General features: G+C 43.3%; 1 protein-coding gene across 1 annotated transcript in view; it reads left to right on the plus strand.

Moving 5' to 3' along the window:
• Positions 1-21,161, plus strand: part of LOC126252457 (juvenile hormone esterase-like) — a 68,717-nt gene extending 47,556 nt beyond the window's left edge. The window contains exons 6-10 of the mRNA XM_049953352.1: positions 3,305-3,425; positions 7,684-7,829; positions 8,041-8,185; positions 9,520-9,655; positions 20,894-21,161. Of these exons, the coding sequence (XP_049809309.1) occupies positions 3,305-3,425; positions 7,684-7,829; positions 8,041-8,185; positions 9,520-9,655; positions 20,894-21,083 (738 nt within the window). The 3' untranslated portion in view covers positions 21,084-21,161. The remainder of the gene's footprint in view (positions 1-3,304; positions 3,426-7,683; positions 7,830-8,040; positions 8,186-9,519; positions 9,656-20,893) is intronic.
• Positions 21,162-23,945: the final 2,784 nt, after the last annotated feature.

The raw sequence follows: 23,945 nt of genomic DNA on the forward strand, positions 1-23,945 counted from the left end.
ATTTGTGATCTTCATTTTTCTATTTTGCGTATGCCCATTGATTCTTCTGTAGGCGCTAGACATACACTATGTAGGTCTTTAATTGGTAGTAAATCACACTTAAACATTCCAGTACACACAACTTTTCCTGTTGCACACGGCACATGACTCCCGCAATTGCTGAAGGATTGACATTACAACCGGTGAACGAGGTCCTGTTCCAACAGGAATAGCTACATGTAGTGATATGATAAGAATAAAGTTCCTTTACTTCACATCTATGGTCACAATTTTTTTATTTCATCAGACTACCGGTTTCGGTCCATAATGACCGTCTTCAGATCTGTTTTATAAAAACATGTTCTAGTATACTCGAGCCATAGTGGTATCGTCAAATGCTAAACACAAAATCAGTGCCAGCATCGTCAAATATCTGTAAATAGTAGTACACACAAGAGTCATCTTGTCAGCAGCACTACTGCTGTATGACCTTCCTATTATTAATTAGAGACCTGCATTGTCTGCATTTAGCGCATGGCATATGGCCAGCACACTGTTCTCCCGGCCGTTATCAGTTTTCGTGACTTCTCAGTCATGTAGCTCCTGCATTGGCCTCACAATGGCTTAGTGGACGCCACTAGCCAACAGCGCTCGGCAGACATGTACGGTTACCCATTCAAGTACTGGTCAAGCCCGACAGCACTTAGCTTCTGCGATCTGACGGGAAATAGTGTTACCACAGTGGCAAGGCCACTGGCCCAGTTTCTTTAGGTTAACACCAAAATAAATGGCAAAAGACAGATTTGTCCTTATCTATATGATAAATGTAATTCAAACAGAAACTGAGGAATAATGCTGCAAATATTAACAAAATTGTGGCTGTGCTTAAGCACGATCTAAGTCTGCACCTGCATCTACTTCATTACTTTGTAGTTCAAATTCAAATGCTTGGCAGAAGGTTCATAGAGCCACTTTTATACTATTTCTCCACCTTTCCACCATATAATTGCAGGAGATGAAAATGAATATCTAAATACCGCCAAGCGACCTGCGATTTCTCCTTTTGTACCACAATGATTGCTTTTCCCTATGTAAGTGCGAGTGAACAAAATAATTTCATATTCAGAGGAGAAAGTTGGTGATTTTAATTTCTCCAAAATATCTCGCTGCAACGAAAGACACCTTTGTTTTAATGATTGCCACCACAAATATACTGTATCCCTGACACTCTCACCCGTATTTCTTGATAACAAAAAACTAGCTACTCTTCTTAGGCTTTTACGATGTCCTGCGCCAGTGCTATTTGGTAATGAACCCACACTGCCCAACAGTACTCCACAAGACAGGAAGACACTGTGGCCAGACTGCCGAGTGCACGCGCCGCACCTTCTAAGGGCTCTGCTAACAAATGCAGTCCCCAGTTCACCCTACAACACAGCACCTTCTATGTGATTGCTTCAGATTAAGTTGTTCGCAATTGCTGATCCTGGGCACTTAGTTGTGTCGACAATCATCAAACTTGTATGATCCATTGTGTTGAAGAGTGCCCAGTGGTGATGAATTATGGACACCACTCTGGAGTTTACTGCTGTGCTAAGGGTTAAGGGGATTTGAGGGGGGGGGGGGGGGTGTGAGTGAGTGGTGGTGACAGGCTGCTCGGCTCACTGGAAACACTTAACAGTAAAAAATGTCTTTATTTAATTCCGATACATGATGTGTCACGACTCAGCGAAGCCAACAAACGTCACTCTGCTTTCCTGGCCGACGCTGACATATGGGTAGCAGCATCCATCCTTGATGCTGAACAGGGGCCCTGCCATGCTAATAGAAGCTCCGCGTAAGGCCGGTAGCTTCTTGAAGACTACGTTTACGTCAACGGCGTCCTATTTTCGCAGCAGCGTGGGGCCCTGGTGTTCTCGGTACTGCTCACGTCTTCCGTGGCGGCGCATGGAGATAATAGTGCATGGGATTCGATTTGCTGCTCACTGGTAGGAGTCAAACAGCGGTTGGCAGTTCAGCCTTAACTTTCACTATGAACTACGTGCTGGTGGCACCAGGCACAGACGGCAGGTTGGCAGGATGTGGCACTAAGTATGCTGATTAACTTGGTATTGCCGGTGACAGGCGCAGCCTGGTCTCGAACCCATAGATGCTGCCGGTGCCCAGTCGTCTCGCTTTCTGGCGTGGATCCTTGTATCGTGGTGGTGTTGCTGGACTCTGGCATCAAGTGAATGCATGAGCTACATTTACATCGGTCCTGGGCGCATTTGTTCCGCTAAGACTTGTCCCCTTGTCATGTCACACCTAACAAGAGACTTACCCTTGTGTGGTGACATCTACCTACCTCCTACAGTCAGTACCACAGTGCGATGCATTTCTCCGCTGAGCATTCCCCAAACGTATTATGACCCATATGTCAACACACTTACCGCAACCAGTATGCGGCTCCTACTGTAATATTTCAGGGAGGCTTTCTTTCTCACTATATCATATTACCTTTCCCTAAAAGCTAGGTAACGGTGTTATGGAGCACCCGAAATTCAGCAGAATATCTGTAGTGCTCACCTGGACGACCCACACCTTTTATTGTTCAGGCACACCCGCCACTTCTTGCGCCCTCTGTACATTACTCTGTAACTCGCACTGATCTGACAAGTCTATCAGACGGTAAACGACAGCATCATCAGCGAAGAATCCAAGAGGGCGCCCCAGATAGTGTGACAAATAGTTGACGTCGCCGAGAAACTTCAAAGGCCTCACAATACTTACCCACGGAACCCCTGTTCCACCTGCCGACCTGCCATCAGTCACCACAGACTCTCAACTCTCCGACAGGAGATCATGAATGCAGGAGACACACCACAAGAAGACAACCCAACCAGAAGACGCCTGTGTGGAACGGTGTCAAACACGTTTTGGAAATCCCGAAATAAGAAAGCAGGCCGGGATCCCCGCCGAAACCACCCACCACTTCGTGTGAACAGTTGACCAGTTGTCTTTAACAGAACAACATTTACTGAATTTGTGCTGCCAATACGTCAATAGATTGCTTTTCTCGAGGCACCTCACGATGATCGAACGCAGCATGCGTTCCGAACAGATGAACTGAAAACAGATATAAATCAGAAGTATTTAAAAATTTGACAGCTCTACTTTCGTTGTTGTGCTGGTAGCCTTAAGCTTCAAGTCATAGGAGTGAATAATTCGACACTTTTCCGCTTGCATGTAGCAGGCTATTAATCGTCAATATACTTTTGAGTGTCATATATTATGTAGTATTTTGTTTTTCTAGAAATGGTGCACACAGCTTGTCTTTCCGTTTCAGGCCGTTGTGGATGCTGCAACGCATTCTTCATTTCTTCCCCGCCACCCGTCACTCCTTGAGCCTGCTAAAGTGGACTGGATGGTTGGCGTGAATGAAAATGAAGGAGGACTTTTCAGTGCAAGTAATGTTTTCAGTTGATTTAAATACGACATACTAATTTCTTAAGTCCTTCGTAAACTCATCTATGAAACCACTTACAGAAAAACGAGCACGTACGTAGGAAACCTGCTCTCTGTTTGTGCCAGCGTACTCAGCTTTATTTTATTAAAATGCACTAGATATTCATTCTGGCACAAATGGCTGAAGAAGGAGGAATACTAGGTGGTTAAAAGGACCTTTACAGATCAAGACAGTTAAAGACGGGACGCTATGCTCTATTGGAAGAGATGGTCGTTGTAGATTCCAAGCTTTTTGCTTTCGAAGAAAGCACTGGGTCTGGATTAAATTGCTCGATTTGCTAAACGGAAGCGTGTAAAAATCTAAATACGATAAGATTTTCCAATAGTGCGATGTGATTCCACAGCAAGCTTTTGTAATTATTACAATTTTTGCCCCAATTTTTATTTATGAGTAGCATTGTAGCTGCTGTACTATACTTCGCTGGCTTCCACATATGCGTAATACGGCGACATATATGTTAAACGTATTATTTATTAACAGACAAGTTTCATCTTTCGTCTAGTGCTACATCGCTATATAAACTACAGACTAATTTAAACATCAGATATGTGGCTAAAAATCCTTTATTACTAAGAAAAAAACACAATGCAATTCTAAATATTTCGTGATAAGAGCATTGCCTCAATGAATATGTTTCGCTATGTATGAATTTTCATCTTAAGTGACGCTTTTGTATGAGCTGACACTGTCTATGAAATTGTCTAAATACAAAGGGTTTTTGGAAAGTAAGTTCCGATCGGCCGCGAAATGGAAACCATCGAGAAAATCAAAAATGCATAGCTTACAACAGTTTGCTACAGCTTCCAGCTACTTATCTACACTCCTGGAAATGGAAAAAAGAACACATTGACACCGGTGTGTCAGACCCACCATACTTGCTCCGGACACTGCGAGAGGGCTGTACAAGCAATGATCACACGCACGGCACAGCGGACACACCAGGAACCGCGGTGTTGGCCGTCGAATGGCGCTAGCTGCGCAGCATTTGTGCACCGCCGCCGTCAGTGTCAGCCAGTTTGCCGTGGCATACGGAGCTCCATCGCAGTCTTTAACACTGGTAGCATGCCGCGACAGCGTGGACGTGAACCGTATGTGCAGTTGACGGACTTTGATCGAGGGCGTATAGTGGGCATGCGGGAGGCCGGGTGGACGTACCGCCGAATTGCTCAACACGTGGGGCGTGAGGTCTCCACAGTACATCGATGTTGTCGCCAGTGGTCGGCGGAAGGTGCACGTGCCCGTCGACCTGGGACCGGACCGTAGCGACGCACGGATGCACGCCAAGACCGTAGGATCCTACGCAGTGCCGTAGGGGACCGCACCGCCACTTCCCAGCAAATTAGGGACACTGTTGCTCCTGGGGTATCGGCGAGGACCATTCGCAACCGTCTCCATGAAGCTGGGCTACGGTCCCGCACACCGTTAGGCCGTCTTCCGCTCACGCCCCAACATCGTGCAGCCCGCCTCCAGTGGTGTCGCGACAGGCGTGAATGGAGGGACGAATGGAGACGTGTCGTCTTCAGCGATGAGAGTCGCTTCTGCCTTGGTGCCAATGATGGTCGTATGCGTGTTTGGCGTCGTGCAGGTGAGCGCCACAATCAGGACTGCATACGACCGAGGCACACAGGGCCTACACCCGGCATCGTGGTGTGGGGAGCGATCTCCTACACTGGCCGTACACCACTGGTGATCGTCGAGGGGACACTGAATAGTGCACGGTACATCCAAACCGTCATCGAACCCATCGTTCTGCCATTCCTAGACCGGCAAGGGAACTTGCTGTTCCAACAGGACAATGCACGTCCGCATGTATCCCGTGCCACCCAACGTGCTCTAGAAGGTGTAAGTCAACTACCCTGGCCAGCAAGATCTCCGGATCTGTCCCCCATTGAGCATGTTTGGGACTGGATGAAGCGTCGTCTCACGCGGTCTGCACGTCCAGCACGAACGCTGGTCCAACTGAGGCGCCAGGTGGAAATGGTATGGCAAGCCGTTCCACAGGACTACATCCAGCATCTCTACGATCGTCTCCATGGGAGAATAGCAGCCTGCATTGCTGCGAATGGTGGATATACACTGTACTAGTGCCGACATTGTGCATGCTCTGTTGCCTGTGTCTATGTGCCTGTGGTTCTGTCAGTGTGATCATGTGACGTATCTGACCCCAGGAATGTGTCAATAAAGTTTCCCCTTCCTGGGACAATGAATTCACGGTGTTCTTATTTCAATTTCCAGGAGTGTATATAGTCACCGTTCCGACTAAGACATTTGCCGTAGCGTTGTACCAACTTTCCAATACCCTTGACGTAGAAGACAGCCACCAGAGCTTTCTGCCAATTAACTACGTTGGTCTAGAGCTCGTTGTCTGTGCCATAATGTTGTCTGCATAACCAGCGGTTCATGTGAGCAGAGATGAAACTCAGAGGAAGAGAATTATGGGCTGTATTGTAAATAATCAAGCACTTCCATCGAAAACGCTGAAAGAGCATTCTCATTGCCCCTGCAGAATGCAGCTAAGAATTGTCTTGAAGAAGGAAACGCGTGACAGTTATGTCACGTGGGCTGCATAGCTTCAGGCGAAATTTCTCACCAGGCCCTAGTACTTGGTGGCGGACACTATTTTTCGGGCATCTTTATATGTTCACCGTGAGCTCAGAACTGAAAAGGGCGACGTGATTGATCGACGGACGTAGTAGAGACACTGCCCAGCACATCTGTGCAAAGTTGCATCGGATTCTCACAGTGGATTCCATTTCGCGACTGATCGGAACTTGCTTTCCTAATAAACCTCGTGTATCGAAACAGGCTCGAGACGCAGAAGTAAACAGAGGTAGCTGTATGTCGGTCCGCATGTGATGGTTGAAGTGGTTACTATAATAAAAATCTACTAATACCAATATCGCTGGCCCCTGCTTTGATCACAACCGAGGTAGAATCTTCCTACACGTCAGTCAGGGGCCTGAAGATGGCGTAATAAAACGCTGCAACTGATTGCCAAATAAAGCCAAATAAAATAAGGTTGGGAACTAGACTGCTGAAAGGTGTTTAATTTCACATCCTCTGAATAGAGGTAGGTTAGTGCCATAATTAATAAAGCCAATATAACAACATTGAATGATGCGGAGCTAAAAGCGATGGATGTGGTCGGGTACAGATCATACATCTGAAGTATTTTAAGCTGCAACACTCTAACTTGACAATCAATCAGGGAGGCACACATTAGCTACTGAAGTTTTACCCTCTGTAACATCTTTCAAAATAGCTTCCTAGTTGCCTTTATTACAAGAATAGGAAACACAAATTAGTACTAGTTCCATTATGAAAACTCCGCTTATGAAATAATGCTGTGTCGTTACAAATAGTTGAAGGAGTCAGCGGAAAATATTGCTAACTCTCTGCTGAACCATTCATTTCTCTTCTGAGAGAAAAAAAATGCAAGTCGTGAGTATAGTTTTAGGATGAAAAACTCCCTATACAAAAACTTCTGAGGTTTATCTTTAGCACAGATATAATTGCATCGGTACGCTTGTATTCAGCAGTTATGGTGGATAGTGTGGTGGGGTTAAGACCAAATTAAGGAAATATGTATTGGACAACTCCTATTTCACTGAAAACTTTCTTTTCAGAAGGTGTTAAATCTAATGTTCTTCTATAATTTTAAAACTAACACTACCACTGTAACATACTAATATTCCTTAATGTTTAGTAATTTCTTGGTATATAAAATGTATATCCTTTTTGCCGAACCTCAGAATTCCCTCTTCGTGGGAAATGTGGAGTATGAGTAATGTAATGTAACTCAGCGTGACACAATAGCTGTTACATCACGAGTATTTTCGTGCAAGAAATGAAACATGTAAAACGTTTCAAATATATATGGCCACATCGTCCTCCAAAGCGCGTTTGATCTTAGGACCACGGAAGAACAAATTCGGGCTCCAATTACTGTGAACACACATTAGAAAAGAATGTAGTATTGAAAGCTGTCATATGTGAAATGATATCAAATTTTAATTGATTTAACCTAGTCAGTAAATTACGGTAAGTGAAAAGCAGCTGATCATTTTAACATAAAATAGTCAGTTACTATTTCATTAATATGCGTATCGCCTTAATATTAGTTGGAGCTACCGTAATAGGGTTTATACCTACTACTAACAAGCGTCACGCTTTTTTAATAACGATGCATTTTCTTTCAGGACTTTATGCGAACAATTCCGCGTGGAAAGAAATCGAAAACAGATTGAGGGTAGTGATACCAAAACAAAACGCAGACCTCGTTGTAGAAAAGATTCGTGAATTTTACTTTCCATCTGGAGATCTCTCTCCCAAGGGTATAACTGATGTGAGTATACATTCGATGTATGGTATACACTTGGGAACTTCCTATTTCAGTGTACTTTCATAATATAAAAACCTAGTTTATTTGTAAAAATTAAGCATATTAATCCAAAAATCCACGTTACTATGTATGTATTTATTAATATAGAAATAATTTTATTAATAGTTGTTAAATTTCAAGCAAATTTTTATATGTTTTTGAACTTTTGCAATAGATGTACTCCGATGCCGCGTTTACATGCGGTAGTGATGAGACAGTCCGACGTTACAAAAACACGGCCTCTGTCTTCTATTATTATTTTACCTACAGAGGAAAGTACAGGACAGCAGATCCTTATCGAAAAACTGACTTTGATTTCGGTAAGATAAAACATTTAGCTACACTTTAATGTACTGCTATATTCTTGGACTAGTATGTTACAGAAAATGTGGTTCCTTACGTCTCATTCATTTCAACAGCGTAATAATGAATAATAAATTACTACATTGGTGAAATTCTTAGTTAGGCTTTACACGAGCGCCATTTGTATCAACAACTGGTACGAAGTGTATTCCACGCCACGTACGAGTCTGTACACCTGCTTATTTAGCTGCGTAGCTGTTCATCTGGCTCTTCCATCTACTAGTAAATTACGATCCCAGGACCTCATGCTAATATTTAACAATACTAAGCTCAAGACCACGAAATTCTTATAACTGTCAGAGTACGGTTAGCGCAAATTACAACTGTCTTATAAAGTATCCTCTTACACAGAACAAACTGTTATCAGAAACCCCCTAAGGCAACAACATAATCTTCAGTGAAACGGTAATATTCAGATTTTACCTGTCACATAACTGTTACATTTTTTTTTTAAATTCACCTGTCGATACAATCTTGCACTGCAGACCGCGAACTGTTTCCCACATAAACGCATATGACACAAAATTTGTCCTCATTAACTCTTAAAATGTGAAAGTAACTCGAAATGATTAATAAAATTGAGAAAATTTATTTCATTGAGCTTGGTGTGCTACTTGTTAATAAAGGGATTTACTCAATAATAGAGGGAGATATGGTTCTACCGCCAAGTTTAAGCGAATTTGCAGATGTTAGTATCAATTAATATGCTCCAAGAGTCCAGCGGGCATTTCTTAACTGTACAGAATCCTTGAATTAAGTGCAATCCGTGTATTTGTTTCGAAACATAGCAATAATTGTGACAAACTATGAATTGTTTCACTTATTAATAATAAGGCAAGCAGAATAGACTACAAGATTTTTACCTATTCTTTACATCTAAATAGTTCGGGAAACCTAACATTCGGAAAAATATCATGAAGAATTAAAAGAGATTTACATTCTTTTATACAAAAATTGAAATTTTTAGCAGGATACCACTTCCTCGAACGGATGAAATCTCACTAGATTTTATAAAAAGTTTCTTACACAGTTGTTGCAGACAACCGCCATTGGGAGGTATTTTCCACATTTGAACAACTCAGTACCTCGGCTTTGTGCAGGGTTCAACACAGAAGATTACTGATGCAAATAAGAGTCTTCCCCTATGAACAGTTCCATATATTATCTCAATGCAAATTCAGCCCTATTCTTACTGGTCGCTCATATGACTTTCTCTCGTGCGAAAGCTTATCGCTTCATAGAATTACTGATTTTTGGAACTACTGCATGGCTCTCACGATTTTACTTTCAGGTGCTGGACATACGGATGAAATGTTCTACTTATTTCCCAGAAACCCGTTCTATCCGGAAGATTACGTGTTACCAGACGAAGACATGAAGATGGTTGAAACAATGACTAAGCTGTGGACAGATTTCGCTAAAACTGGGTAACTATATCAATTAAGACATAACGGTATATATTATAAAATTTACAAAAAACTATCGATTTTTGTGCCCTTGATTCACTGTGAGGAAACTCTCGATGAGTAGTGTCTTCGTGGAAAAAGAGTAAATTTAAAAATCTTATTCTAACGGAGGTATACGCGAGAAACACGTAAATTACCCTTGCATTGACAGGATATGGTTCAAACTGAGTACTTATTGCTGATCCATTGATTCTACATGATTGTTTTGTGTAGTACAACAGACATTACATCAATGTGCCAATTATGTGTTTCTTGCTCTCAATGTACCTGACAGTGCCACTTTCCCATGTGCGAGTGAAGGAGACACTGCGCACTTGCTGGCTCCCGTATTTGCTCGTGGAAGCCCGCGGACAGTGGAGATACCACGTTTGCTAACGTTGCCTCCTCTGTCTTGCTAAAGACCTGCGAGCCGGTTAGAGGTCAGAAACGGATCACGTAAGAGCCTGATGTTGAGGGTTACACATATTATAAATCAAGGCGCTGCTGTTACATCAGTGGTACAGCAGTTTCCTTCCAACTCTGTTCTTCTGCGAGTATGACGAGTCTGAGCATAGTAGCGCTGCAGTCGCTTCCTACTCGTCGAACCTCTTTTACTGAAGTGTACAGGGGCGTAAGGCGAGTCATGACTCAGTACAGAAGTTGAGTGCACGATCTTGCTGATGTGAAGTATCACTGAGAGGGCGAAATGACAGATTGTCGCGATCAGATGGTCCGTAACGAAGCCGTTTCTTGCGAGGCTGAGGAGGTTGTAACACGAAAATTAAGTGGCGCAGTGCATACAATTGAAAATGTACACCATTACAGGAATAGTAATGTTTGGTATAAGTTCGATGATGTATTCCAACTTCCAGACGAATAGCATGTAGAGTTCATCAAATGGGTACGAAATGGTTAATTCGTGAGAAAGTATATGTAATATGTAAAAAACATACGTAATAGTTTTGCATTGTACAACAAGGTCCAACCACACCTAATAATAATAACAGTAATAAATACTGTATGTAGCTGCAGTGTCACGACTACTCCGTTATGCTTGCAATCCCGTGTACTGGATCTCCTTTCAACGCTGGTGGAGTCCGTTTGTACCGCACGAAGACTCAACTGACCAGTTTACAGTGAAATGAGCAGTGGCGGAGGCTCACGAGTGCGGATAGACTGCGAGTTCGGAGATACCGTCGTTGGCCCGCTGACGAGTTCAACGCGAGGGTACACAGCTCATTTCTGATCTCTAGTGGCTGTCCCTATTAACTAGCATTTTGCTACTAAACGGTACATTCGTTGATGAGTATCTAAAATAAGTATGCTCCACACTCCGCTTATGCAACGAACTGACGTAGCGTCGTTTATCTGCTGGTCTTGAATCGGTTCGAAACACGCATCGGTTGTTTCTTCGGATTGATGAATATTCCACGGAGAAAAACGAAAATTGTTGAAAACTTAGTACTACTAACTAAAAGAGGGACTGAATTAAAGGGACTTAAACTGCCACCAAGTATCTCGGCTGTGAATGCTTAACACTTCAAACTTTTATTATAAGCGTTAAACTGATTTCCGAATTCCTCTATTAATACCTTGACTTCTCCCCCCCCCCCCCCCCCCAGGTAAACTCTCCTTGAAACAGACATTACAACTGACTGTGAAAAAGTTTTATATTTGACATAATTCAACAGAAACGAATCAAACGGAGGTTGGTGACTAACACTGGTCAGTTGAAAGAAACATACTTGCTCTTGTGATTTACATGTACAGTGGCACGGAAGTATGTATAGTTAAGATAGCGCAGAACTATCCTCCATTTATACATTAATTTACGCATAGAATCCAGTTGTTTCCATGTCGGTAACGGTGACAGCCTCCCCCCCATGAACCATGGACCTTGCCGTTGGTGGGGAGGCTTGCGTGCCTCAGCGATACAGATAGCCGTACCGTAGGTACAACCACAACGGAAGGGTATCTGTTGAGAGGCCAGACAAACGTGTGGTTCCTGAAGAGGGGCACCAGCCTTTTCAGTAGCTGCAAGGGCAACAGTCTGGATGATTGACCGATCTGGCCTTGTAACAATAATCAAAACGGCCTTGCTGTGCTGGTACTGCGAACGGCTGAAAGCAAGGGGAAACTACGGCCATAATTTTTCCCGAGGGCATGCAGCTTTACTGTATGATTAAATGATGATGGCGTCCTCTTGGGTAAAATATTCCGGAGGTAAAATAGTCCCCCATTCGGATCTCCGGGCGGGGACTACTCAAGAGGATGTCGTTATCAGGAGAAAGAAAACTGGCGTTCTACGGATCGGAGCGTGGAATGTCAGGTCCCTTAATCGGGCAGGTAGGTTAGAAAATTTGAAAAAGGAAATGGATAGGTTAAAGTTAGATATAGTGGGAATTAGTGAAGTTCGGTGGCAGGAGGAACAAGACTTCTGGTCAGGTGACTACAGGGTTATAAACACAAAATCAAATAGGGGTAATTCAGGAGTAGGTTTAATAATGAATAGGAAAATAGGAACGCGGGTAAGCTACTACAAACAGCATAGTGAACGCATTATTGTGGCCAAGATAGATACGAAGCCCGCACCTACTGCAGTAGTACAAGTTTATATGCCAACTAGCTCTGCAGATGAGGAAGAAATTGAAGAAATGTATGATGAAATAAAAGAAATTATTCAGATAGTGAAGGGAGATGAAAATTTAATAGTCATGGGTGACTGGAATTCGAGTGTAGGAAAAGGGAGAGAAGGAAACGTAGTAGGTGAATATGGATTGGGGCTAAGAAATGAAAGAGGAAGCTGCCTGGTAAAATTTTGCACAGAGCACAACTTAATCATAGCTAACACTTGGTTTAAGAATCATGATAGAAGGTTGTATACATGGAAGAACCCTGGAGATACTTAAACGTATCAGATACATTATATAATGGTAAGACAGAGATTTGGGAACCAGGTTTTAAATTGTAAAACATTTCCAGGGGCAGATGTGGACTCTGACCACAATCTATTGGTTATGACCTGTAGATTAAAACTGAAGAAACTGCAAAAAGGTGGGAATTTAAGGAGATGGGACCTGGATAAACTGAAAGAACCAGAGGTTGTACAGAGTTTCAGGGAGAGCATAAGGGAACAATTGACAGGAATGGGGGAAAGAAATACAGTAGAAGAAGAATGGGTAGCTTTGAGGGATGAAGTAGTGAAGGCAGCAGAGGATCAAGTAGGTAAAAAGACGAGGGCTAGTAGAAATCCTTGGGTAACAGAAGAAATATTGAATTTAATTGATGAAAGGAGAAAATATAAAAATGCAGTCAATGAAGCAGGCAAAAAGGAATACAAACGTCTCAAAAATGAGATCGACAGGAAGTGCAAAATGGCTAAGCAGGGATGGCTAGAGGACAAATGTAAGGATGTAGAGGCTTATCTCACTAGGGGTAAGATAGATACTGCCTACAGGAAAATTAAAGAGACCTTTGGAGAGAAGAGAACCACTTGTATGAACATCAAGAGCTCAGATGGAAACCCAGTTCTAAGCAAAGAAGGGAAAGCAGAAAGGTGGAAGGAGTATATAGAGGGTCTATACAAGGGCGATGTACTTGAGGACAGTATTATGGAAATGGAAGAGGATGTAGATGAAGATGAAATGGGAGATAAGATACTGCGTGAAGAGTTTGACATAGCACTGAAAGGAGTCGAAACAAGGCCCCTGGAGTAGACAACATTCCATTGGAACTACTGACGGCCTTGGGAGAGCCAGTCCTGACAAAACTCTACCATCTGGTGAGCAAGATGTATGAAACAGGCGAAATACCCTCAGACTTCAAGAAGAATATAATAATTCCAATCCCAAAGAAAGCAGGTGTTGACAGATGTGAGAATGACCGAACAATCAGTTTAATATGCCACAGCTGCAAAATACTAACACGAATTCTTTACAGACAAACGGAAAAACTAGTAGAGGCCTACCTCGGGGAAAATCAGTTTGGATTCCGTAGAAATACTAGAACACGTGAGGCAATACTGACCTTACGACTTATCTTAGAAGAAACATTAAGGAAAGGCAAACCTACGTTTCTAGCATTTGTAGACTTAGAGAAAGCTTTTGACAATGTTGACTGGAATACTCTCTTTCAAATTCTAAAGGTGGCAGGGATAAAATACAGGGAGCGAAAGGCTATTTACAATTTGTACAGAAACCAGATGGCAGTTATAAGAGTCGAGGGACATGAAAGGGAAGCAGCGGTTGGGAAGGGAGTAAGACTGGGTTGTAGCCTCTCCCCGATGTTATTCAATCTGTATATTGAGCAAGCAGTAAAGGAAACAAAAGAAAAATTCGGAGTAGGTATTAAAATCCATGGAGAAGAAATAAAAACTTTGAGGTTCGCCGAGAACATTGTAATTCTGTCAGAGACAGCAAAGGACTTGGAAGAGCAGTTGAACGGAATGGATGGTGCCTTGAAGGGAGGATATAAGATGAACAACAACAAAAGCAAAACGAGGATAATGGAATGTAGGCGAATTAAGTCGGGTGATGTTGAGGGTATTAGATTAGGAAATGAGACACTTAAAGTAGTAAAGGAGTTTTTCTATTTGGGGAGCAAAATAACTGATGATGGTCGAAGTAGAGAGGATATAAAATGTAGACTGGCAATGGCAAGGAAAGCGTTTCTGAAGAAGAGAAATTTGTTAACATCGAGTATAGATTTAAGTGTCAGGAACTCTTTTCTCAAAGTATTTGTATGGAGTGTAGCCATGTATGGAAGTGAAACATGGACGATAAATAGTTTGGACAAGAAGAGAACAGAAGCTTTCGAAATGTGGTGCTACAGAAGAATGCTGAAGATTAGATGGGTAGATCACATAACTAATGAGGAGGTACTGAATAGGATTGGGGAGAAGAGTAGTTTGTGGCACAACTTGACCAGAAGAAGGGATCGGTTGGTAGGACATGTTCTGAGGCATCAAGGGATCACCAATTTAGTATTGGAGGGCAGCGTGGAGGGTAAAAATCGTAGGGGGAGACCAAGAGATGCATACACTAAGCAGATTCAGAAGGATGTAGGTTGCAGTAGGTACTGGGAGATGAAGAAGCTTGCACAGGATAGAGTAGCATGGAGAGCTGCATCAAACCAGTCTCAGGACTGAAGACCACAACAACAACAACAACAACGGTGACAGAATATGCCGAGGACCACTGATATCGTAAAAACACCGGACAGACGATATTCACACTTTCACAGTGTGGTTTCTCCTACAACTGCGATCGCAACACAAGGGCCAAATGCATACACTGAGCAGATGAATTGTGTGCTATGGGTAGCCGATGTTACTCTTTGGTGTCGTTCCAAAATTTATACCAAATCAAAAAAATCGTGCGTGATAGTAAACGACGAGTGACTGCATATCATTAAGTAACTCAGTTGTTCCGGTTTTGAATAAAAGTTGCCGATTTGTTCCACGGTCTTTAGGTAAAAGCCTAAAATGGTATTACCTTCCCAAGTATTCTCTCTTCCTAGCCCCACTACCCCTTCCCAGGTCGTTGGGATTTGGCTGGAAACAATGGGTCGGAACTTGGAGACTGGTTGGCGGTGCTGTAAATCAAACTAAGGTGAAATGATGACTGCAAATTGGAAGCGTAATTAATTGAACTGTCTGCCGCTGATTCCCTGTTAGACGGAATTATCAGTCTTACCTGCCAATCTTCCTTTGCTCGACGGTTGTAGCAAAGAACTTTGTCAAGAGTTCCTGGAAGCTTTTGAAAGGGGGCAACAGGGGAATACCACAGACTAGAAGACAGAGACGTCTGGTAAAAACTCAAATATATTGACCATAAAACTCATGAAATGTGGGGTGACTTGTTACATTATATTTGCTGATAAACCACACACACACACACACACACATACACACACAAATTAAGCAACAAACTGTCACGAAAACGGCTTGCTGCAGGTCAAGACAAAATAAGAGGAACCGCTGAACCCATGAAACAAAGTATGAATAAGTCACCCATGCCCTTTTTTAGAGTCAATGTGTAACAGATAATCACACTAGAAATAAGTAATAGACAAGACATCTGAGTTGAGAATAGCCCAGGTAGGGGCAGCATCAACTTATTTATCGTGGAAGAGCACACAGCTTCGTCATGAGATGTTAGCGGAACTGTCACTAGGAAATTATGACGGAAGTAACTGCGAACGTTTTGCTGAGCGATGGTAGATGGTAGCTGCTCAGCTCCCATTTGCTTGGTTGCTACCAACTACAGGAAGCATTATGCACACAGAATTGAAAATGATAGTGACACCGTCTATCACAAAGTCACACCGACTGAGCCAGTGGGGTTGCAAGAGTCCTTTATATCAATTCCAGCGCCACAGAAAGTGGGCCCCATAACAAACCTAACAAGGGAGGCGATTAGAATTTCATCCGGCCAGCAGCAGCCTAGACTCCCAGCTCAGGTGCAGGACTGTAGTGGCGGGAAGGTCTGGTATCATAACGCCTCGAGATAACCGAGGATCGGAAGTTCAAAGTAACGGCTCGGGAGCCTCTGCAGCACGTAATTCATCTGTAGTTCAGAAAATTTCTCCGCGTCCACGAGACAATAGTTCACAGCTTAGGTAAGCTATCGGTAGTCACAGACAGCCAGGGAAAATAGCTTTAATATCATTAATTCACCAGTTAATTTTTTCGGCTCTTAAAGTAACCACTAGAGCAATCCGTGTCAAGCATTATTAGATTTGTGATCTTTCACGCAAGCCAAATTCTGCAGTCGGATATACAAGGTGGTTATAATTAAACTGACAGTGTTCCGAGTGCTGCAGTACGGGCTGTATACATCGCAGGACGCTGAAACATCATAAAAATGGTTCAAATGGCTCTGAGCATTATGGGACTTAACTTCGGAGGTCATCAGTCCCCTAGAACTTAGAACTACTTAAACCTAACTAACCTAAGGACATCACACACATCCATGCCCGAGGCAGGATTCGAACCTGCGACCATTCGTAGACAGGTGAAGGCTAGCTTAAAGGTAAGACGGGAAAATCCATGGTCTGACTGAGATTCGATCCCATTTGCTCTTAGTTTCCATGCACGCTCTTCAGCACTGCACGACCAAGCCCGATGTTTGTAAGTTTTGATGAGTGAGTTTGTCAGAATCAAAACGTGACATATACGGACATATGTTTTGGCTGCACTGACTTAGAAGTTTAAATTACTTACACCACCAAGGGTCCGAGGGCCATAGTATTTGACATAAATTTCAGCTTCATATCTCCACCAGTTCCTGAGAAAAAGGGTCTTCCCATACGGATGGAGAGGCGGACGGACAACTAACTGCAAAAGGAAACATTTTAATGTGATATTATTACAATTACAACGAAATGAATACTCCTGGCTGCATACTGGCGTTGATATAAGTCAACGGGATAGCTGACAATGTGTGCCCCGATCAGGACTCGAACCCGGAATCTCCTGCTTACATGGCAGATACTCTCTCCATCTGAGCCTCCGAGGACACAGAGGATAGTGCGACTCTAGGCACTTCAGTCTGGAACCGCGTGACCGCTACGGTCGCAGGTTAGAATTCTGCCTCGGGCATGGATGTGTGTGGTGTCCTTAGGTTAGTTAGGTTTAATTAGTTCTAAGTTCTAGACGACTGATGACCTCAGAAATTAAGTCGCATAGTGCTCAGAGCAATTTTTTTAACTTATCTCTGGCACGCCTCCCGTGAGACCAACATTCGCATCCGTAGCTCGTGGTCGTGCGGTACCGTTCTCGCTTCCCGCGCCCGGGTTCCCGGGTTCGATTCCCGGCGGGGTCAGGGATTTTCTCTGCCTCGTGATGACTGGGTGTTGTGTGATGTCCTTAGGTTAGTTAGGTTTAAGTAGTTCTAAGTTCTAGGGGACTGATGACCAAAGATGTTAAGTCCCATAGTGCTCAGAGCCATTTGGACCAACATTCGCAACTTATTGTCCCCCACTATATTCATAGTGTCCCTGCGCGTTATACTCATTAATCGGAGCTTTACTGCCGATTCCCGTAAGAGTCCGGGCACTGTTTGTGCATCTGCACAGAAGAAGATGGTCAAGTTGTGGGGCGGAGGGTGGAAAATTTAAAGAATTATTATATTATATTTCTATTGTTGCCTTTCTCAACACAGGCTAACTACAATGTTGGCAACTATAAAGTGATTAGCAAAAATGGTATGCCTGTAATTAGAGTTCACTGTGCCCACTCTCATGGAGAATAAAAGTTGTTGATTATTGAAGTTCATTACTCTGAGGATTTAGGATGATGTGTACTATCTGAGCTGGTCAGAGTCTATTGCACGGACCCTATTATCCCTAGATAACTAAACTGTTCAATAATCGTTATCGATGTAAATGTTCAAAATGAATGTTCGTCAAAATTTGATGTTAATACTCATCAAACGCCACGATAGTAGTGGTAGAAAGCCTGCCCTGCGGCGACACATGAAAATACGACATACGCAAACTGAGAATAAATCATTGGAGTCGTTCCTTTATTAACTCTTTACCCCAATGCAAGCTCATTGTTACGTGCATATCGAGTTACGTAATATGGCATCCAAGGCTGTTCCTGGCAACTGCACAAATGCGACGCGGCTTCCGACACGGAGTGCGCACTGATTCTTCTTTATTGTGATTTTTATCACCTTACACAAGGCGGGCTGTCAGCAGCAGAGTACGCCGCTCTTCAGCCTTGAGTTTTACAATAAGTAATACATAGAGGGGGGCACAGAGAATACAATCAAAACGGCGGGCAAAACAATGTAGACACTAAAAAACAAAAAACATGGAGCCGTTCACACTGGACGAGAAAACATCACTGACACTAGTTGACATGGCGCACATAACATGGATGATGGCGACGGTACACGTGAACAGTGGCGGCGTGACGGCGAACAAACACTAAACACAACGAAGGCACACACATGAGACACTGATGGCGATGATCTCCGGCGCACCAATGTTCACTGTGCGTGTGCGAGTCCGGGGACCTGCCAAGAGAGGAGGAGGAGGAAGGGGAGTGGGAGAGCGAGAGGGGAGAGCAGAGATGCCAGGGGCAGGGGAGATAGGGAAAGGGAGGAAGGGGCAGGGGAAGCCCGGGGGAAGAGGGGTGGAGGGAGGGGATGGGGGAAAAGGAAAGAGAAGGGAAGGGAAGAGAAGGGAGGGAGGGTGCCTAAAGGAAAGGACACCGGAAGTGGGGGTGGGGCAGGGTCAAAGTTGACAGGAGGGGTAGATGGAGTGGAGGAGGACATCATCAGGGAGGGGAAGCTGGCGGAAGCCACCTTGGGAGAGGGTAAGGAGGGTGGAGAGATGGAGACCGGGTGGGACGTGGGAATACAGGCGCGGCAGCAGGCGGGGGTGGGAGAGGATCGGGCAGACCAGCGGGTGAGGAGGATCGAGTTTACAGGAGATGTACAGGATCTGTATCCTTTCAAGGAAAAAGAGGAGGCGGGGGAAGGGGACGAGATCGCACAGGACCCACGCGGGGGAGGGGAGACGATAGGCGAGGCGGAGAGCACGACGCTCAAGGATTTGGAGGGATTTATAAAAGGTAGGGGGGGGGGGGGGGGCGGAGATCCAAGCCGGATGGGCATAACAAAGGATAGGGCGGACGAGGGACCTATAGGTGTGGAGGACGGTGGAGGGGCCCAGACCCCACGTACGGCCGGAGAGGAGCTTGAGGAGACTGAGTCGGGAGTGTGCCTTGGCTTGGATTGTCCGGAGGTGGGGAGCCCAGGAGAGGCGACGGCCGAGGGCGACGCCAAGGCACCTAAGGGCGGGAGCGAGGGCGATAGGTCGGCCATAGACGGTGAGATAGAAATCAAGGAGGCGGAAGGAAGGGGTGGTTCTGCCTACAATGATCGCCTGCTTACTCTCGCTCACACACTCTTATTTATATAGCCGTGGTGCGGACCGCCGAAGTCGCAGCCGACAACATTGCCTTTACTGACTAGCCGCTGGGCTAGCAAGATACCACTTCAATTTACTAAATAATTAATTGCTTCATTCGCTGAAGGCCAATGAAGCTCTCGATTTAAATGTGCAATCAGCACACAAGTAAGTATCTGTAATAAAATTCTAATGTGGCTAGGTTAAATACTTTTGGCGAGACAATTATTTTAGTTGTACTGCATGCAATAGATGAGCTCTGAACTTTCCCTTTGGAGAGATGCTACAGCTATAGTTTTATAGCTACCTTTTTGAAACTTCTCACATCTTTGTTATTATTGCGTAGCTCCCTTCTATAAATCTAAACATCCTAGCTTTATTTAATCACTTACTTAATCTGTCTTGCTTCTGAACTTTTAGGACACAAAAACAGAAAATTATGAATTTCAACCAAAATTTTACATTGTGAGATCCAGCATGTTGTTTCCATTAAATTACAATGAAAAAGGAATTCGAATATAAATTTTGAAGTTTCTAGCTCCTTCCTGTTGCGCCGATGATTTTTATGTAAAACGTCCAAATTTCCAAAACTGTTAAAGTTACTAAACTGAAACTTAACACATTATTATTTTAGCATCACTTCTGACATGCTATTAACTTTTCAGATTATTTATTTTACTTTTAAGGTATTGCGCAATATTACAGTGGACTAGGCTGGCACACAATGGAAAGCATATGAATTTTATATGGCGTGAGTAGGCTGCTTCCCCACAAAATGGCCGGTGAGCCTTAACTATATATATATATATATATATATATATATATATATATATATATATATGATGATATCTGTTTTTGCGGACATGTATATATATATTATGGTTCTAGGTCAACGGGAAGTAGCCCGCAGGCTTTCATGAATGAGTTTTCGAGTATTAAGATATGCGACATAAATGGCCGTACTTTTGACTGCATTGACTTAGAAGTTTGCTTTACACCGGAAAGGAACCGTATACCTGCCATAATTTCAACTTGATATCTCGATCCGTTCATGAATAAAAGGGGTCTCAATAGTAGGGCAGACAGACACAAACAAGGAAGTGATCCCAATAGGGTTCCGTTTATACCGACTGTCGTACAGAACCGTAAAAATTACACAGACATTGTAATTTCTTTTCATGAATCTCAGATGTTCTAGAAAACGTGAGTACATTCATAATGTCCGTGCATACCGTTTCCTCCAACATTATTCATACATACTTCCATTTTTTTTTCTTACTGACTTTGTTGCTTTTGCAGGAACCCAACTCCAGATGGTGATCCTGTAACATGGCCGAAAGTTACATCTGACGATGAACCGGAGTACTTAGAGATCGGCGAAGAGTTGAAAGCCAAGAGGGGTTTCACCAAGGAACGTATTGAATTCTGGCGATCCCTAACTTCTTTGTGGGATTCCGGAGTACAGGAAGACACTAAGGACGAACTGTAGTTGCGAGAAGTTAAGCCAGGAGGAGAATTTCTTATTGTATTTAACACACAAATTAATAAATGCTGTAACTTAATCGTTTCCATTGTTGTAGAATCTATTATTGACAGTACGAGTCTACATCATGTGCACTGAAATTTTTTTTCAAGTGCGTTTATTAACAAAACTGTAAAGGAGCGACTTATTTCCATAGCAACTCTAAACTTATCAGTACCACAAGATCTAGTTTCCTTTATTACAAGTGACTTTCTTAAAATGTCGAAAGACTTTAAGTGACAAAGCTATTTTTTTCCTAGAATCCTCTAACACAGTCTTGGGTGACTGGGTGGGGGAGAGTGGACAAACACGGACAATAAAGTGAGCTTCAGCCACGAGATGAATCATATGAAATTGTTTTCGTTCTTGGCGAGTTGAAGTAGTAAAAATTTGTCGAATTCCAGCTGGACGAGCTCATCGAGGTGTCGCACCTTTTATTTTAGATTTTTTTTCCAATAGGCGGAATCTGGTCCTCTCCAGACGGGTTACTATTGAAAATTATTGTCCGTTTGTCATTCTCTAACCATTCTAGGTGAGAGACTTTTCCGAAATCAGTCGACTTGAAGCTAAGTGTAAACTTCCGATTATAATATTAACAACATGCTTCAGACACTACATAAAAATATACCTTCTTCCTAAAAACTACATTCAATTTATCAGCAATGTGCACACAACCCGGCGTAAAATCAATGGGTGAATATTATGTTTGTATCAGCAGTTACTGTGGACTACTTCCTTACACATGCAGAATCATATAAATAAGTATTTTATCAATTTCGAGTTAAAGTACAAAACCACTAACTACCAGCGAAGAATGATCTCTCGACGGTGTACGTCTCCACAACACAAGCCAATAATTAACCGTCTAACTAGGTGGTTTAGTCATTTTGCCGGACTATCGCTACGAATATATAGAGAATGTTTACGTGATGGCGAAACAGACTTTCGAAGCTGATGGAGAACGATAAACGTATCAGTTTAAGAAAGGTAACGTTTATTCTGAAGCGACTGCATCGGAAGCTGTAAGCCAAAATTTACTAAACGAAAATTTACCATTGGTCTTCTGACGATGGTGACAATCCAATAAGAGTACACAGCCTGACAAAGAAGAAAATTGAACACCCATAAGATCTGGTCCTACACGTGCATAACGTCGACAGCTGTGTAAATGATTAGATCTGCAAGTCTCTGTGACATGTCGAAAGCCCACCAGAGTGCCTTAGCGACGTTCATGTTTAGTGTTGTTACCAGGCCCGGTAGGACATATAAAGGGCGTGAAAACCATTTGGGAAGGATACGAGAGATTCCTCGTATGAACAACACCTAACAGAGTTTGAAGCGGACCTCGTTTCGGGTCTTCACGTGGTCGGCTGGTCGGATCGTGCAATATCCAGATTTGTGGGACATTTGGATGTGACAATGGCCGGACGTTGGACTGCATGGAAACGTAACGCCAGACATATTCGCCAAGGTCGGTCGACCTCGTACGACCACAAGGGAGGATTACCGTGTTGTGCACAGAGCACATCGTAACCCATTCACATCTGTGCCTGCCATCCGCGAACAAGCTGTGGATTCCCTGAAATATTCTATATCATCCTGCACAATTTTTCAGATACTACCAGGTACCGGATCAGAGAATTACCATCCCATATGTACCCTGCACTTAACAGCAGAACACAAACGGCTTAGTTTGCTGTGCTGCCATGGTCGTTAAACATGGATTGCTGTCATATGGTATTTGATTGTGTTCGGTGACTAATCGCGATTCTGCACTACCTGGATCACCATGATGGAGGAGTTCGGAGGCGACACTGTTTTGGAAAGGCACAGTGGTGTAACTCCTGTCATCCTGGTGGAGGAGTCATTGACGATGACTTCATATCACCACCGATAGTGATTGAGGGAACTCTGGTGGGAAAACAGTATCTCATGTACTACCTGCAAGCTCATGTGTTACCTCTCAGGTGACAGTACTGCAGTGCTATTTTTCAATAGGAGAATCCTTGTCTACATGTATCACATGTCTATACGGCCTGCTTTACGTTGAGGTATCTCTACGGCCAGCTAGATTCCCCGATCTGTCCCCACTAGAACATGTATGTGACCATCTCGGACATCTATTCCATCCCGGCGCCAGTAACCAGCATATCAAGAACTGGTTACAGCTGTGGACCAGCTTGCCTCGAGAGAGGATGCAATGACTTCCCAACTACACGTGCATCCAGTGCAGAGAGGGTGCAGCGTCATACTGAGAAGTGGGCTCATACTGCTAAGTTCTTAGTAAATTTGTTTCTGAATTATGATCATTCTAATAACATCACATATCTTCTTAACCTACGGAATTTCATTCGTACCCTGCTCCTCTTCTGGTTGCATCATTTTTTTTTTTAAAAATAGTCTATTTTTATAATAACTTTTTTTTTACCGGTGCGGCTTTGGCATTGGTTCTAAATGCATAAAGTAGATCTCGAAAGTGTCAATCTCTATGTTTTATACAAATATGCCATCGTCGAAGTTCTGTGAAAGCCTTTCGAAAAACTTAGATGTCGTTCGGACGATGTCACACGCTGTGAGATTTCTTGTGAGATCTTCTCCATGCGTGCTTGTACACCTGCTTTTATCAAGTCATCACACAAGGAAAAAATCACCCATAACACGTTTGGCTTCGTAACTATAGACTTCACATTTCTGACCCAGTATTGATACGTGAACTTGATACAGTCGTCCTTCTCTATCACTACATCAAATCTAGCATGCAATGGGGCACATGACGCATGTTACGCACCCAGTAAGCTTAAACAACGTCAGTTTCGTTCCGCATTTTCT

This window comes from Schistocerca nitens, chromosome 4 (genome assembly GCF_023898315.1).
Source record: "Schistocerca nitens isolate TAMUIC-IGC-003100 chromosome 4, iqSchNite1.1, whole genome shotgun sequence".
Taxonomy (NCBI): Eukaryota; Metazoa; Arthropoda; class Insecta; order Orthoptera; family Acrididae; genus Schistocerca; species Schistocerca nitens.